The sequence below is a fragment of the Osmerus eperlanus genome, chromosome 16 (genome assembly GCF_963692335.1).
Source record: "Osmerus eperlanus chromosome 16, fOsmEpe2.1, whole genome shotgun sequence".
In the NCBI taxonomy this organism is placed as follows: domain Eukaryota; kingdom Metazoa; phylum Chordata; class Actinopteri; order Osmeriformes; family Osmeridae; genus Osmerus; species Osmerus eperlanus.
This window is the reverse complement of record NC_085033.1, coordinates 11,801,908-11,818,076: the sequence shown is the minus strand read 5'-3', so window position 1 is coordinate 11,818,076 and position 16,169 is coordinate 11,801,908. Positions and strand designations below refer to the sequence as shown.

The window sequence follows — 16,169 nt, the reverse complement described above, 5'->3', positions numbered from 1 at the left end:
AAGTGGAGACTATTAAATGGAGTAATCTACATTTTCTATTATGTTTTCCAATTCTTACAATTAGTCTTTTATGTTGAAAGTCTATTCAGACATTGCAATTGGACATTTTAGAGGGATGATCACTACATGACTGAATGAGGAAGCACACAAAAGTGGAGTAGTTACCAGGAAAATCCTTAACGTTAATACATTGGTACACCAGAAGGGGAAGTGGAGTAGAATCCCAGTATAAGGTGTGTGTGATGTGCAGTACTTTCTATTCTTGATACAAGCGTAAGCGCCAACCTGCGAAAGCGTCTAGCATTGAAAGCAGAGGGCAGCCTTATGGTGCGAGTTGTGAGTCTTCCGCCGCTTTGCTATGTTCTCATGATTGACAGTGTGTCTTATCCCTCCCTCCGTTCCTCCATAAGGCCTTGTTAGATGTGTGAGTAATGGTGTCTCTAAATAGGCTGTTGTCTCATCCCTAATCCAGGCAGAAGAACTTTGCTCGGGGCGTCGAGCAGCAGCTCCCAGATGGCATGGTGGTGGCATCCGTGCCAACCGAGGCTCAGTGCCACGAGGAGCTGTCTGACCCAGTGCCTGACCCCGAATATCTCACAGGTATGACATTTACACATGGCATATGAATGTGGTTTTGGAAATGTGCTAACCTTTTTCAAGTTCTACGAAATGTACATTTTGAAAATACATTCCATTTTGGGAAGTGGAATACCGCTCCTGTTCTTAACAGCTTTTCATAATTCTACAAAGTGGCTGCGTTCCCTATAATATTGTAATTATCCAAAGTGAAGAGGACATATAAAAAATCTAGCTAATCTCAGACCAAGACAAAGGTTTGTTAGCTAACCATAAACTATTATTTTTAGTTAAAGTTTAAAGTAAAGTGAACATTATTCATAGTTTTACTAAAGTAAGATATTTTAAAAGCAAAACTTTTATTTTTTTGGTCCATGGCAACCATTGTTTTGTCATGGGTGTTGTTTATCCCATGCTAGTGGGGGATAAGAGGGCTCTTCCGTGGTTAGGATCTTGAGATAACAATTTGTAGGCCGAGCTGGTTCATAAAAGCATTGTTGCAAACCATTACTGGGACAGTACTATACAAGGTAATTTACCATTTCATTGTAGTCAAGTGAAATGCAATCATTGGCCATCAACAACGGATGAAAGCTTTGTGACCCTGTTGGGACCTGACTTTGATCGACCTCTTAGAATCGTAATGTTGTTATCTTTCATGCACATTTAACCTCATTTCGGAAAAAGGAAGAGGACAAACATACAAGGGAGAGCCATCGTAGAACATGTGACGGCATCCAAACATCTCACCTTCTTATTTTCCTTGAAGCGACTAAATCTACATCCCACCGGGTATGTTACCCACCAGTTCATCCAAGTAAATAATGAACTGGAATTAAATGGAGAGGGTATTAACAGAATCATTTTTCATGAGGAATTGGGTGATTTGGATTGTGCCACTGTTGTCAGATTTCATTAGTAGTTAGATCTGAATTCAGTCTGCTGCTCTCCGTACCACAAGCCCTGCACATGGCAGCCTTTTGGACAGGATACAGAGGTTCTATGTAAAACAGTCTCATTAAGAGAAAAAAAAATCTTTGGCTCTTCACATAATTCATGCTTCAGTTAGCTGTCTCTCTCACCATTCCATTCACATCTCACAGTTACTGACGTCTTACCAACACAACATTGTAAAGTATCAAGGTTCACTTCAACCGGAAAATTTTGAAGGCATCCTTTTTTACAGACCTCAGATGTTAAGCGGCACTTTCTCCAACTTTTATTTTTGAAAGCGGTGTTGAGCTTTTGCGTTTGGCCGTGGCATATTACAAGAAAATTATTTTAGATAACATGACTATAATACTGCTTTTAAGAGTAAATGTGGTTCGGTCCTATGTGTATTGTGATGACAGGTGAATACGCTGCAACAATATGTAGTAATCCAAGACAGTTTCAAGAATAGAGTTGTGATATTGAGATATCTTGTGAATCGGTGGCACTTTAGTGTCACTTCTGTGTCATAACCTTTTTGCGCATCATTGATCTTTTTAAAATATTTGTCTTTGGTGCACTCTTTGAATATTGATTGCAAGCATCTGTTGTGGTCAATAATCGGAACTGGTCAATCACTGGAACGGTCAATGACTGAAAAAACGTCGAATATAATTGCACCAAACTGCGTCATTGAAGTCTGTTTGTACTCAGCAGAACACCTGCTTTTTTTTTATCCCAGAAAATCACATTGAACTTACCGGGGAGAGTGCACTATGCCCTCAATATGTTTCTGGCTTTTTTCCATTTTGACTGTCTCCTGGCGGAATCATGAATTTGCTGCACCTGCAGTTAATTGCCAACCTAGGTAATTGTCCATGTGACACAGAGGAGAGGAAGCTGTGAGGTTGTGCCTGTGTGTTGAGTGCTTGCCACCCTCCCTTGCTGATTTCGGCAGGTTGGTGCCATGGTCAGTGTATTTGTCACTATGTCAGCACTCCTTGCACTAGCTCTCCAACCCTCGCAGGGCAAGGCATTCATCTTCCTATTCATCTTTGGTTTGGAAGTCATTCATCATAGGCCAGAGGGCTCCATCAATTATTCCAATGGGGGAAGAGTAGGAGGAGAAGCTTTTGAAAGGCAAATACATCTTGATTTAATTGGAAAGCAGGTATCCTCACTGCCACTAAGCAGATTTCCCATAAGATGAAGAGATGGAGCAATTTATCTGGCTTCTCCAGGCGAGGAGAGACCTGCGCTCATGGCATCTATTGTGGGGGACTGGGAGGGCATTGTGGCTTCAGTTATGCTCGTCTTCAGGGACCACTCACATAAAGGCAGTGGCTGTCATGTCCTCACAGGCTGCCTGGGCTAGAATGTGTGTGTCTGAATGAAAAGAGTCATATCAGAAAAATCTAACACGACAACTTACACCGAATGTGAAATAGTCAACTGTGTTCATCTTTACGCTCTCTCGCCTGCAGGACGTTGGTATATTATTGTGTGAAACTTTCTGAAAATACAGAGATTTAACCTGCTTTTGGTCTGGATAGCTATCTCCCGACATAAAACTGTGAAGCAGAAAAACTGCATGGATATCTTAGGATAGTAACGCTAGACATTCGGTGCACAATCTTTGAAGAGAGCTGAAATACTATCAGTAATGGATTACAATGTTACAAAGCAGCCATGTTGTCAGAATCTAATTAAGTTGACTCTCTGACCAGATAAGATGTTTTTGTGTTGTCAACTCCCCCCTAAGGCATTTAAAAAAAATGGATTTGCGACACCAGCATCTGATAAATTGTTTCTATATTCCAATAAGAAACTGATATGAATTCAGCCTTGGCCTAACTTAGAAAATGGCTTTGGTATGTTTATATTGACAAGATTTGTCTTTTTCCACTGAATGGATCCTATCAGACTAAGGTTTTACTGCTGGCTTACCTAGTGATTCGGTCTGTGTGTTTGTGCATGCTGTGTATGGCAGGTAGGAATTGGCTTATATTCTGTACAGTTTTACTGTACTGTTTTGAGAATCAATTTCAGTACTGGGTGGTAATTTAAATATAATTTTCTGTATTAACCTTTATGTTGTGTCAAATGGCACAGTGCCAGAAGTCAATTCCCTTCACAACAAACAATTCACCTTGTGGTCTGATTATTCTTCTGTAGTTTTTATTTACCTAAAAAAAAAATTGTTACATTTCGGGAGACATCAAAAGGTCTGATTCAAGTTTGATTGATTAAGCTATGTTATGATATTCACTGTAAGACTGAAAAACATTTTGGTTATCAAGGTCATAATTTGTCTGGGTGCTGTCATGTTGAGAGGTCTTGGGCTGTTCCTACCCCGGGGGTGTTTGTGCCTACTCACCAAACACTGGTCGAGTTTAAATGTGTCAGCACTGAGATGGCACATAATCTATAATTTATCAGCTCTTGATAGTTAGGATAGAGACAAGAAGGTCATGCCTTCAGGAGGGGACAGTGTTACTTGCTGCCTTTCTTACCTCACAAACCTTTGTCACCTATCAACATGGTTGAGTCTTGCTATAGTATAACAAATAACTGAAATAGGACTTTATTATATATATAGAACACATTTATACCTTGGAATGGTTGTAATGGCAAGTCAACAATTACATGTGTGCATCTTGCTTATCTGCCGTTCTATGAAACTATTACTCTGAAACTATTATTTTTCAGTTATCATATAATTGTATTAATTTATGAATTTCTGTCTGTATGTTTTTATTGTATTTTTAGTTGACGTGGTAAGTTTCCACTGGCTTTTCTCTGTGCTCTACAAGGCTGCCACTCAGCTCATGGTTTGACCTGCAGCTTTACACTTCTGCTGGACTTCCCCACTGGGAGGGTCGTGACCCTGCAACACTTCCTGTCAGCTCACTTACTGCACTAAAGAGTGTTGTACTGTCAATCCACCTCAGTGTTTTCTCCACTCTGCAGGATGTTGTGTTCTTCACATTTTTACAAGGTTCTTAGTAGATATTTTCATTATTTTCTCTCAACATACCCTAAAATTCATTTGCATGTCAGGTTTTGAAATATCCGTTACTCTAGAATGTATTTTTCAGGAATATTGACTTGATGAGATTATTGCCAATTAAGTAAACAACATGTACTTTTTAGCTAAATAGCATGTTTATATTTTCAGAACATTTGTAGTCTTAACTTTTACAATGACCTGACATAAACCAAATTGAGTCGCACTTACTGTAGTGAAGGAAATCCTTGTTTAACATTCTCAAAACACTGTCCTTTTTCTCTCTCCTCTTGTGCTATCAAATTGATTGCACAGTTAATTGTTTACTTGGCAAGGCAATTTGAATTTACAGACTAGCATATAAAGTTAACTCATTTTACCAAACAAGCTGAGCTTGTTCCCTAGCTACAAAAATAATTGCTATGTTAATGTGCTGCCAGAGTCAGGCTTGCCCGTGCATCCCCCATGCTACAGCATGCCTTTCCATTTCAGAATTAAACCAATTTGGGTTATTCATGCACAAAATAACCTCTTCATGTAGTTCTTACCTATTACCTGGATTGATATCGATCATCCATAAAATATGGAAGCATTGTATTTTCCTAAGAGCTATTAGTCCCACATTCTCATGGCAGAAGTTTTGCATGTACATGAACACCATCTGTGAGTAGACCTCTAATTTAAGGCATAAGTGTAAAAAGCAAGCTCCATTAAAATTCAATTTTAGAGGCAGCCCTCAATGGTAATCACATTTGGGGTTTAATTTATTCTTTGACACTGATTAATTGCGTGGAATTGCTTGAGCCATTTCCTGCGGTAAACGTCAATTAATTAACTGACAGCATTAGATGTGATAATTAATACAGTGGGGGCCGCAGCAGGAGAGCGGGACCCTTAAGGGTTGCCCCTGACAATGCCTGCCCTCCTGATGAGCACCTGCAGTCTCCGGGAACCAGGGCTCCTCTGAGATAAGCTAGGAATCAAGCCGGGAACACTGGGAAAATAACTTCCTAAAGTGTACCGACAGACAGTCTAGTTAGAACTTAGCTTGTTGTTATCGGTGTCGGTAATAGTCTTTAAAAAGCCTTTGTGGACTGGAGGCGTAGCTGTTGTAAAGCCGGTTTGGTTGATGGTTGTTACCGTCATCGTGGCAGTGATTCATTCTTAGACACAGAGTCTTCCTCCCTAAGTCCCTCTCAATTAAAGTTCCAGCATATGGTCTCATGACCACAGCAGCACAGAGGTATCTGAGCACGTTTCTATTCTAGAACCAATGACAGCTCCCTTTCTTAGGCATAACAGAAATGGAAAGGGTGTCACCTTGGAACTGCTCAATATGAGCATATGCCGGGCTAATTGGACTTTTTGATGCTGATTGATGAATGGCCTCAATCAGTTGGATTCCTTAGATGTTGCAGATCAAATTGTTGTGTTTTTATGCGTCAACCTCTTCTTTGGGACTTCATTGCCTTCCAACCTGTTTGGTTAATTTAGCCCATCTTCAATCAACACTTCAGTTGTTTTGTACAGTATAGTGAAACATCAGATATTCCAGTCACTGTGATGGTGGATACTTCTGAATGTCAGATGGCTGAGCGGTTAGGGAATCGGGCTATTAATCAGAAGGTTGCCGGTTCGATTCCAGGCCATGCGACATGACGTTGTGTCCTTGGGCAAGGCACTTCACCCTACTACAACACCCTACTGGGAGTCAGGTGGTTGAGCGGTGAGGGAACCGGGCTAGTAATCTGAAGGTTGCCAGTTTGATTCCAGTTCGATTCCCGTTAGATTCCCAGTTCGATTCCCGTCCGTGCCAAATGACGTTGTGTCCTTGGGCAAGGCACTTCACCCTACTTGCCTCGGGGGAATGTCCCTGTACTTACTGTAAGTCGCTCTGGATAAGAGCGTCTGCTAAATGACTCAATATAAATGTAATGTAATACTCATTCTCTCCATAGTACTGTGACTTAAATATGTGTATTCAGACACAATATACAGGCAGTGTTTTTTCATTAACACGGCAGCAATGACATACCAGTCATTTCAATGTATACCCAAATACATTATGGCAGAGCATAATTACTTGACTGTGCCATGTGTCACTGCCTTTCTCACCAGTGTTGCTTCCACCCATCTTCCCGTGCTTGCCCTTGTCTAGGTAATATCCAGGGTTAGCACCTCAATGATGCAAATGGGTGGTGTACATGTACAAGAACAAATTCAACTCGGTACACATGGATAATGATGGGGGGCAGTGGAACATTATCAGTGTCGATTTCCAGACTGGAGTGGACTGAATAGAGATGATGGGGCAGTGGTGGAGTGGAATTTATGATAATTCTTCTCCGTAATCTTTACCATTGGATTATGGAAAGCATTTCCCTCAGCAGTGCCAGTTCGTCTTTCAAGAGCCAACATTTCGCATTGGCAAAGGCTTTATTTTTCTTATCAGTGATGTTTGGGACTAGCAGTCCCTGCTCCTGCAGTATGTCTGTTAGTTCCCCGTTACAGCAGTGGAGGGCTGTCAGGTCTGGTCCTCTGTTACACCTTTCATCTCATTCATCCTTCCACTTATCAAACAGTAAAATGGAACATGGGGTCCCAGGTAGTTAATTGGGGTTCCATGAGGCATCCGATGACTTGTACCTCTGCTTGTCGCTATGAATCTTCCTTAGAGAAGACCCCCAATACAGAAAATTATTAAATACAACACTTCGGCCATGGGACAGAGATTTACGGGCTCCTTAGGGTGCGCTGCAGATCTCTCACGGACACACAGGAAATATTCAGATTCCCCCCTTTTTCCTTGCTTGTGCTCCTCTTTTTTTCAAACTGTCCTCGGTCTCTTGACACCCTGCAGAGCTGTAACGCCACCACCACCAGACGCACACAGCCCCGTTGTGAGATCTGACTGGAGACTGAACTTGTGTGTTTGCAATGCGAAGTTCAGTCATATTAATCATTCTGTCAGACAATGAGAGCAGAGCACCCGAGGGGTAAAAGGAGACAAGGCCTTTGAAAAGAAGAATATGGGCTGTATACGTTTTGGCTTGTTATTAATTTTATCCACAGTGCTGGGCGTTCTACTGGGGGATTCTATTGGTTTAGGTAGCGTTTTCCCATAAGATGGATAAATGAATGTTGTTCAAGGTGAGGACACTGCATGAACATCACATTTAGAACCTTATTCATCAAGTTCACGTGAAATGTCAGCCCTGTCTGCCAAACGGTGCATTTTCAGAGCTGCTGTAAAAAAGGGCGTCACTTGCGCCACACTTCCCGACAGTATATTAACCAGCAGGCTACCTCTCAAGAACAGTTATTGCTTGTTTTCCTTTTATATAAATTATGTCAGATTAGGCCATTTGTTCTTTGTAGGGGAGCCAAGAAAGACTGTAATATATTCTGAAATGATATGACAAATATGACATTTTTCATTTTGAGAGTGGCTACAAAAAATCCCCTTCTTGTTCCTCCTTCAGGGTGAATCTAAACATGTAACTCTGTTTTAGAAGTGTGATATATTATGACAGGAGCCCAGAATGTTGTTATACTGACTCGGTTGTGTATTGCAATGCATCACTCAATGACATATCATATTAGCTCTATCTCTTTCACTCTCTCTCTCTCTCTCTCTCTCTCTCTCTCTCTCTCTCTCTCTCTCTCTCTCTCTCTCTCTCTCTCTCTCTCTTCTCTCTCTTTAGTTCTCTCTCATTTGTCTCTCAGATGTGTTGTTCTGACCAACAATGTAGCAGCCAGAGAGCTTACAGGATGTGTTGAGGCTTCCAGATGTGTTGCCGAACCTGAAGGCTGAGTTAAATAGATGTATGGGCGTGATTCCTCCTCCAGCCCAGCCAGGCTGACAGTTGCCATAGGAGATGAGATGATTTATCTGCATGCCCAGCTCTACATATGGTGATAGGATGCGATCTTTACTTGCTTTGTAACCAGAGGTAAAATAGCAACACCGCTCATGTGTTGAAAGGAATGGAATGATGGATGGGGCATGTCCCAGTGTTTTTCATCTGAACATGGTTTTGCGGTGCCTTTTACCTGCCGTCAATGATTTGTCATCCTGAATGAACTGACTGGTCAATCATTGTACTAGCAGGAATTCCCAGAACATTAATATTCAATTTGCTGGCTGGTGGATGCTCTCAATAAGACTGGTTACAACTACTGCATGGGGAGTTGTATTACAAAACACATAAAGAAAGGATTCTAAACCTGAATGTTAAGCTTTGAGTTTTTGTTTGAAGGCACATGCTACAGTATAAAGCCCATTGTCTATTCAATGCATGTTTCTAACCTTTTTCTGTTTGGCTCCAGGGTCCTTACAGCTGGTGTGTTGTGTCTGTTTCAGGGAGGGTGAACTACAGCGAGGTGGCCGGCTATCCACTCATTCAGAACTGGAGGCTGAGATCCATTCTCTACCACGTGAAACTCAACCAGTGGGTTCTCTCTCAAGGTATCCCTTAATTACCGGTCCATTCCATCCCCTCAGCTAAAGCAGCCCTGACACTTTGTGTGTGCCATACAAATTGTGCTGAAAAGCACAATGGACGTTAAGACTTCCGTTAGGTCATGATGGGCTGAACTCAATTAACGGGTAAATATAGTTCATTGAGTGCGCTAGACTCTATTAGGCACAGCCCCCTGAAGGAGAGGCATTATGATTGTGCCTTAAAGGGGAACGCCTCCCCCTCTATTTAGAGGCCTTCTCAAACACTTTAAAGCGAGGAGTTAAGTCAAAGCGGGGCACATGTTTGGGAGGCAAAAGAGATGTTCAGTCATGTGAACTAAGCTTGAAGTCTGGATGGCATCTCCCATTTTATCAGTGAGCTGTGGCTGAGGACAGGCCCCCTTTATGCTCTGATAGGCTGTCATCATCCAATGGCTTTGTATCCTGGAAAGACCAATGCTGTCTGACAGGCATTGCCGTGGAAACATCCACGTAAGATAATTGTGGAAAGGTATTCAGTGATGCGGCACTTCTCTAAGAAGCCTTTGCGTTCTTTATTTTTAAGTGTCATTCTGATGTTTGTGGACGTTTTATTTTATTGTTCCCACCTCGTATTTTCTTCCCTTTTTCACTTCAAGGCAATTCTAAGTCATCAATTTAATTTTTTCATCATTAATTTTTTAAAAGGGAGTCAGATGGGAGTCTAGTGGTGAAGGAGTCGGGCTAGTAATCTGAAGGTTGCCAGTTCGATTCCCAGCCGTGCCAAATGTTGTTGTGTCCTTGGGCAAGGCACTTCACCCTACTTGCTTCGGGGGGAATGTCCCTGTACTTACTGTAAGTCGCTCTGGATAAGAGCGTCTGCTAAATGACTAAATGTAATTTGTAGCATACATTTTAGAGATTGTTTGTGGAGAAACCATTTTCTCATGAGGCCCTTGACATAAACTCACTTTTATTTGTTCCTATCCAATATCTAACTTTAACATTTTGAATGAGAAAATTGATCTATTATGCATTTATCTATTCAAACACTTTTTCTTGTTCTGATAGCGTTTGTGTGAACAATTAGAATGGTGGGATGGAACGCCGCTAATGCATTTTTCAAATAAGATCCAGTTCATTTCTAAAACATGACTGTGGCCTTTAGAATTCCATTTCGAGTCTCATCACCAGAACTGGTTCTTCTTCAGCTCCTCACTCAATTTTTCCATTTCAATTTTTGGTCTTCATATTTCATAAGGAGCAGCGGTTACTGATTTTCACACCTGATAGCAAAGCACCATCTCGTGGATGTCTTTCCTGTTAGTTTTTTTCAAAATGTAATTTCGGATGAGCGAAGTGCGGGGGGTATTAATATGAGGGTCTACTACATCATACATCATAATAACAGGACACTGGCTGACAACTGAGGCATTCGTTAATCCGTGTTTGTAAGATTATGACTTCCTCTCCTCCAACCCCCAGCCTTCAGCTCGGCCATCCACTCCCTGGACGGAGCCACTCTCCGCAACGACTTTGTCTCCATCCTCAGGGAGTTTGGGAATCACTTCGTCCAAGAGGCGGTGTACGGCTTCGAAGAGAGCTGCACCATCTGGTACCCTAACAAGCAGGTCCAGAGGCAGCTGTGGCTGGAATACCAGGACATCAGCAAAGGTAGGAACCGATTGGTTGCGCACATGAGTGATCCAATCATCTTCCTAGGTGGAGGAAGGTCATTGGTTCGTCATAAAATGATACTTCTTTTGTTGTTAATGCATATTTTAAATGGGACAAAAGCTCCATTGATGTTTACCAAAGTTTGAAAGGTGCTAGGTACATTCAAACTGCAACTTGGCTATTTTGTTTGAAGAAGTTAAGGAGCTACTGGACGTCCAATCATTGCACAACTTATCCTAAGCATTTACTCTTCAGTAACTCACGGCGAGTGTTCAGTTGAAACATTAAAAACAGATTGCACGATAGAGTTCCTCTTTCTCAAAATGCCAGCGCGTGTCAGCCATCCATCTTTTTTACCTGCAGTTGTTTTCACACTGAGACAAAGCCAGATAAGTAATGGCCCCTCTCACGCCAGTGTCTCACTTCAGTAATTCCTCCCACCATTGTTTCCTTTGCTCGGATCGACCGCGTCTCCCTCATTCCCAAGGACGCTGCTTCACAATTCACCCAGTTTCTACAATTCCTGACAGACGACTTTAAATGACTGAGTTTTCCACCCACACGAAAACTCCATTACTCTTCATTTTCTCTCCCAGTGGCATCCAGGCAGACACTTTTTACACAACAAACCGACTGTCGGGTTTTTCCATGTTTCCTTCAAACCATCTATTCAAACCTAGCTAGTAAAACAATGTTTATTTGGTATAACTACAACATGGGACCAACAAGAAGGATGTAATGTTCAGAATATGTGGCAAGGCCTAAATCACACTAGAGCCCAACCATTTCTTGGAATAATGGTTTGCAGTTGTTGAAAGTTATAAAATGTTGATATTTGATATTATAATCTCCTGGTTGGATTCATGAAAGCCCCGACCTTTATATGGGAGTAATGAGACCTCAAGAGAGAGTGGTGATCCATGTTGTAGCCTCTGCTCCAAATATCAGAACCCCTTCTGGGTTTGGTGTGGACTGCTAATCTGTTTTGCATTGTCTTTTGGGAGCTCCTTAGCAGACTTCCCAAAAGTATTTATATGGTTGAAGATGTGACAGAAAGTAGGTTCCTTATTGAATCCCAACTTGGGATCCAAAACAAATCATCATATAATTCAGATAAATTGTCCATTTCTTTTCTCAAGGCCTATTTATCAATGAAGGGTTTTGGAAATTATTTATTGGAGCATATTTAAACACAGGACTCTTTAAATACAACTTATTGTCATCAATGTACTTTAGTAACATCCTACTGGAGTCGGTGTAGAAGTTTAATTAAAAGATTTATGATGGTTATTTTTAATGACCCTGGTGTGCTTGCCTCAAGAAAGTCCACGCCCAGCCCAGCCATCATTACATTATCAGTCTTGTTTGCAGAGGAATGAAGGGCCTAGCATAGCTCATTAGTTTCTACTAGTCTGCATTTTCCAGGGAGTGAGGGACATGATAACCTGCCCTGGTGATTGATGAGTACATCTCGGTTGGGTTAGGGTTTGAGAAGAGATTAGCCATTGTCTGAGGGAAAAGCTCACTTACAATGGGCGAGCCCAGAGATACTGTATCACTGAACACAGGTCTTATAAACTAAGGTATTCTGTTCATGTTGAAACATTGCGGTGTTGCCTGTGTAGATACTACAGGGCAGAGGAAGTGTATACCAGTCAAATTTTAATACGCCCTCCATTAAAATAAAGGTCAGTCTGTTGGAAAGGAATGGTGACTTGTGTCAATTTATATTTGATTACCTGCCTTCTCTGTCAAAGCTGTGCTCTGGAGCACCCAGCCGGTTGTCAGGTCATTATGTAACCTCAGCCAGAATGCTTTATCAACACAGACAATAAGCAGGTAAAATAAGACTCGTAGTGTATGTTTATTTCGAGCCTCGGCCCCTGCCTGCATGACTCACTTAGTTTGAGGGGAAAGAGGAGGATAGGAAGAAGCAGGAGGAAACCAGCTTGACTGATTCGAAGGTGACTGAACCCCCACACCCGCAAGACAACTGTTTTTTGACCAGAGGTGACAGAACATTTACCACTTATCCGGGAAAACATGTTTTTTTTTCTTCATACCGTTCTCTCTTTGTCTCTCTTTCTCTCTTGCTCCCTCTCTCTCGCTCCCTCCCCCTCTCTCGCTCCCTCCCCCTCTTCTTCTACCGTTCTCTCCTGGTGCACATAGTTCTCCATGACAGCCAGTGTCAGGGGCTAACGGCTAAGCATGGCCAAGGTGCTCCTGATGGGCCCGGCAGCCTCCGGCTGCACAGCACAGGCAGGGGACGGAAGGATGGAGGAGGGGGGAGGGGAGAGAAGAGGGATGACGGGGGGGAGAGAAGCCCGAAAGGGGCCAATCAAAAAGCATACCAACAGGAGAGGGTAGAGTGGAGTGGTGGGGGCGATGTGGTGGAATGAGATGAATGGCGAGGTCATCTTCCACAGCCCTGGTTCTCCTGTACAGCACCCATGGGCCCCACCTCGGCAGCCCTCCCCGGGTCAGGGGCTCCGGGGCGCGGGGTGGGTAGGGTGGAGGTGGTATGGAGGTGGCAGGGACGCGCGAGGCCGCCTGCAGGGTAGGCGGAGTGATGGATGTGTGCAGCATGCTCAGTTGCTAGACAATTAGCACGAGCGCCAAGCAGATGTCTTCAAACTTGAGGACGTCTTCTCCGTCGGTTGCGGCAGAAGGGGAGGCTAATCTCACTTCTGAAGGATAAATAGCCAGCTGGCACATGGCAATGGAACTGACAAGGGGATAAAAAGAGACTGCCGTATAGGCTCCGTCACACCATAACGTTCTGGTTAACGTTCTCTGTAAGTTCTAATCGTTCAATTTCGAGCGTTCTAGGGCGAGGTGGACACATCTGGCGTGTGACTAACGTGTGACTATAACGCATGACTAGCGTGGGACTGACGCATGAGGAGCGTGTAACAGCGACCAAGTAAGACACCCCTGAAAACTATTAGCGTGTGACGACGTGTCACTGGGTCGCGACGACGTGTGACGAAAGCAAACGATGAAAACAACGTTTGTTTTCGCAAACGATGAATAACAACCAAGTAACGCTAGGGTAACGACTGACTAACGATAGCCAAACGCGTGCAACGTTAGTCAAACGTCCACAAACGTTCTTCAGCGTTATCCAGCGTTTAAAATTCAACGTTGAAGAACGCTGGTCTCCATGAGAACTTTTGTGCGTGTTCAAAACTTTTTTTTGGACCAGCGTTCTCCAACGATCACCGACGATTACCGCTCTTCTGGCACTATACCAGCGAACATGGACGATTACCAACGTTTCCTCTAACGTTATAGAACGTTGACCAGAACGTTATGGTGTGACGGGGCCTTTAGATACAGTATTTACAAATGTTGCGATTTGTAGGATTTCTGCGATAAAATACGTGCAAGCGAAATGGATAACATGAATAAGAAACGCATTTAAAGGCATGGCTTTAACATGAAAAAGACTGCAGTGTCGTAACACCAAATAAGCGAAGCTAGTTCAGGCAAGGCAGGTGGGCGGCACAAGTCATCCGCTCATCACCACACCTATAGCCAGCACAAGCCCATTGGCCCACGTCCGATAACACGGCATTAAAAGGTAGCGCGGATACGCACACACTCACCCCTGGTTGCTGTATGATCGGTGCTGCTGCCGCCCTCCACCGTCCCCTTCTCCCCCATGCTGTCTGTATGTTCTATCCATCAGGGGGATTATATCTCTATTGCTCCCTGTCTCATCTGTCATGTATGTATGTGTCGCATCGAGGAGGCAGGGAGTGCTTCCCTTAGATCATCCACTCCGCCAAAGTCAAACCTATTTCCATGTCATGGTTATCAATAAATGCTCAAATCTAATACGTGAGTGTCTTGACTGAGCTAAATCTGACATGCTGAGTTTGGAAACGAATGCACACACACGCACCCTCACGCACACAGTTAAATCTCTTACCGCAGAGACAGCGGTGTATGGCACAATTTGTTTGCTCAGCAAAATAATAATTTAAGGCCGGTTTATCTCCATAGAAGCAGGGTCTAAAAGAAATCGTATGAATTTTCAATTTGAGTTTGCCGGTTTGAATTATAACCCCTAAAAGGCCAGGCAGCCCTCCCTGCTGTGCCCTGATGGAAAACCTGACATAAAACAAGGCTTCATCCACTGCGTGCTGTAAAAGTCCAACTCCTGCTGCTGTCTAATCCTGGTTTACATGATCTGCCTCATCAGCCCTTCACCCTTAGCCGAAGACAAGCATAATTCCACCTTTAGCTCAAGTGCCCAAGGTCAGCCCCTTAAGGGCCTTTTGATGTTTTCATCCCGCCGGATGGCGGTCTCGCCTGCCATTGTCATCATCATCTCCCTGCTGTCGTTAGTCCATACAAATCAGGGGATTGGGAGTGAGGGGGCAAGGGTGGTTGGATAGGATATGGTTGCAGGATTCCGGCTGTCTTGGGGGTAATTTAGAGTAATGTTCAAGTGTGGCTCGTCCTTCGGCTGAAGGGCAGTACCTCTTGACACCCTCTGGATGTTGAGTTAACATAGATGAGCAAAGAGAGGATTTGTCCTTGGTGTGGCTCGTGGTGGCATGGGTACTGAAGAATTTATAGCTTCTCTTTTCCTCTCCCTCCTACTCTATCAGTGTGTTTCAGCTGGTACCAGGGAGATGTTGTTTTAGGCTTATTGACAGATGAGAAATGAACTCCTTACAGACAGACTGTGTGTTCTCTTAGAATGTAATAATTGATTGATTGAAGGAGTTATGATGTTGCACTAGTCAGAACATTCACGGCTATGTTTGTTCGCCAATGACAGTACACAAGTGTTGGTGGCACTGAACACTGTGTTTTACACAGTATGAGTGAGCCTTCCTAACAAGCTAACGGAATGTTAGGCTTTAGGCCTCTTGTGTACTTCATTAAGTGAGGATTATAAATCAGCCTTTGTTTCTGAGTCTGTAGAGAACTGCAAGCTAGTTGATCTAGTTTCTTTTTCAAGATAGCATGTGTTTTGAAGAGATTTCCTGAACTGAGTTTAGCTGTGGGATTTAATGAGGGTGTGACAGAAATATCCTTCCCACAAGTTTTTTTTTAACAGAGTCTTGTTTGAGAAGCATCTACAAAGTCAACTGGGACGTCTTAATGGTAAATTCATCACGTTCAGAACGCCTTCAGAGCTGTGTAAATGCGATGCTTTGTAATCTTCCCTTGGCTTGAGTCTGTTTTAATTACTGATCAAGGCACATCCCTTATTATTGTCTTTTTTCCACAAGGAGTTATGTGGGTGTTCGTTGCATACTAATAATCTTTTTGTTATTGTCATTATTTTATGAGCAATACCAGTAGCAGACCATCCTTACAAGTCCTCAGTACAAGTCCTTGTGCAAGCTGGAAGATGCACTGAGGATTATCCTAACTTATATTTAGACAAGCGGAAACATCATCTTGTACATCAATTCCAGTTGATTTTACTGTGCAGCTCTGAGTAGGCCATGCAATCAGCTGAAATATCAACATGTTGTTTGTAATAGTGTGTCCTTGGAGCCCATGTGTAGATAAAAG

The 16,169-nt window shown here is 42.9% G+C and overlaps 1 protein-coding gene across 6 annotated transcripts in view; it reads left to right on the top strand.

The window, feature by feature from the left end:
* The window catches only part of astn1 (astrotactin 1), a 107,363-nt gene that overhangs the window by 55,088 nt on the left and 36,106 nt on the right, over positions 1–16,169 (top strand). For all 6 annotated transcript variants that reach the window (XM_062480879.1, XM_062480878.1, XM_062480877.1 and 3 more), the window contains 3 exons: positions 473–600; positions 8,877–8,981; positions 10,440–10,628. In XM_062480879.1, coding sequence (XP_062336863.1) covers positions 473–600; positions 8,877–8,981; positions 10,440–10,628 — 422 coding nt within the window. The remainder of the gene's footprint in view (positions 1–472; positions 601–8,876; positions 8,982–10,439; positions 10,629–16,169) is intronic.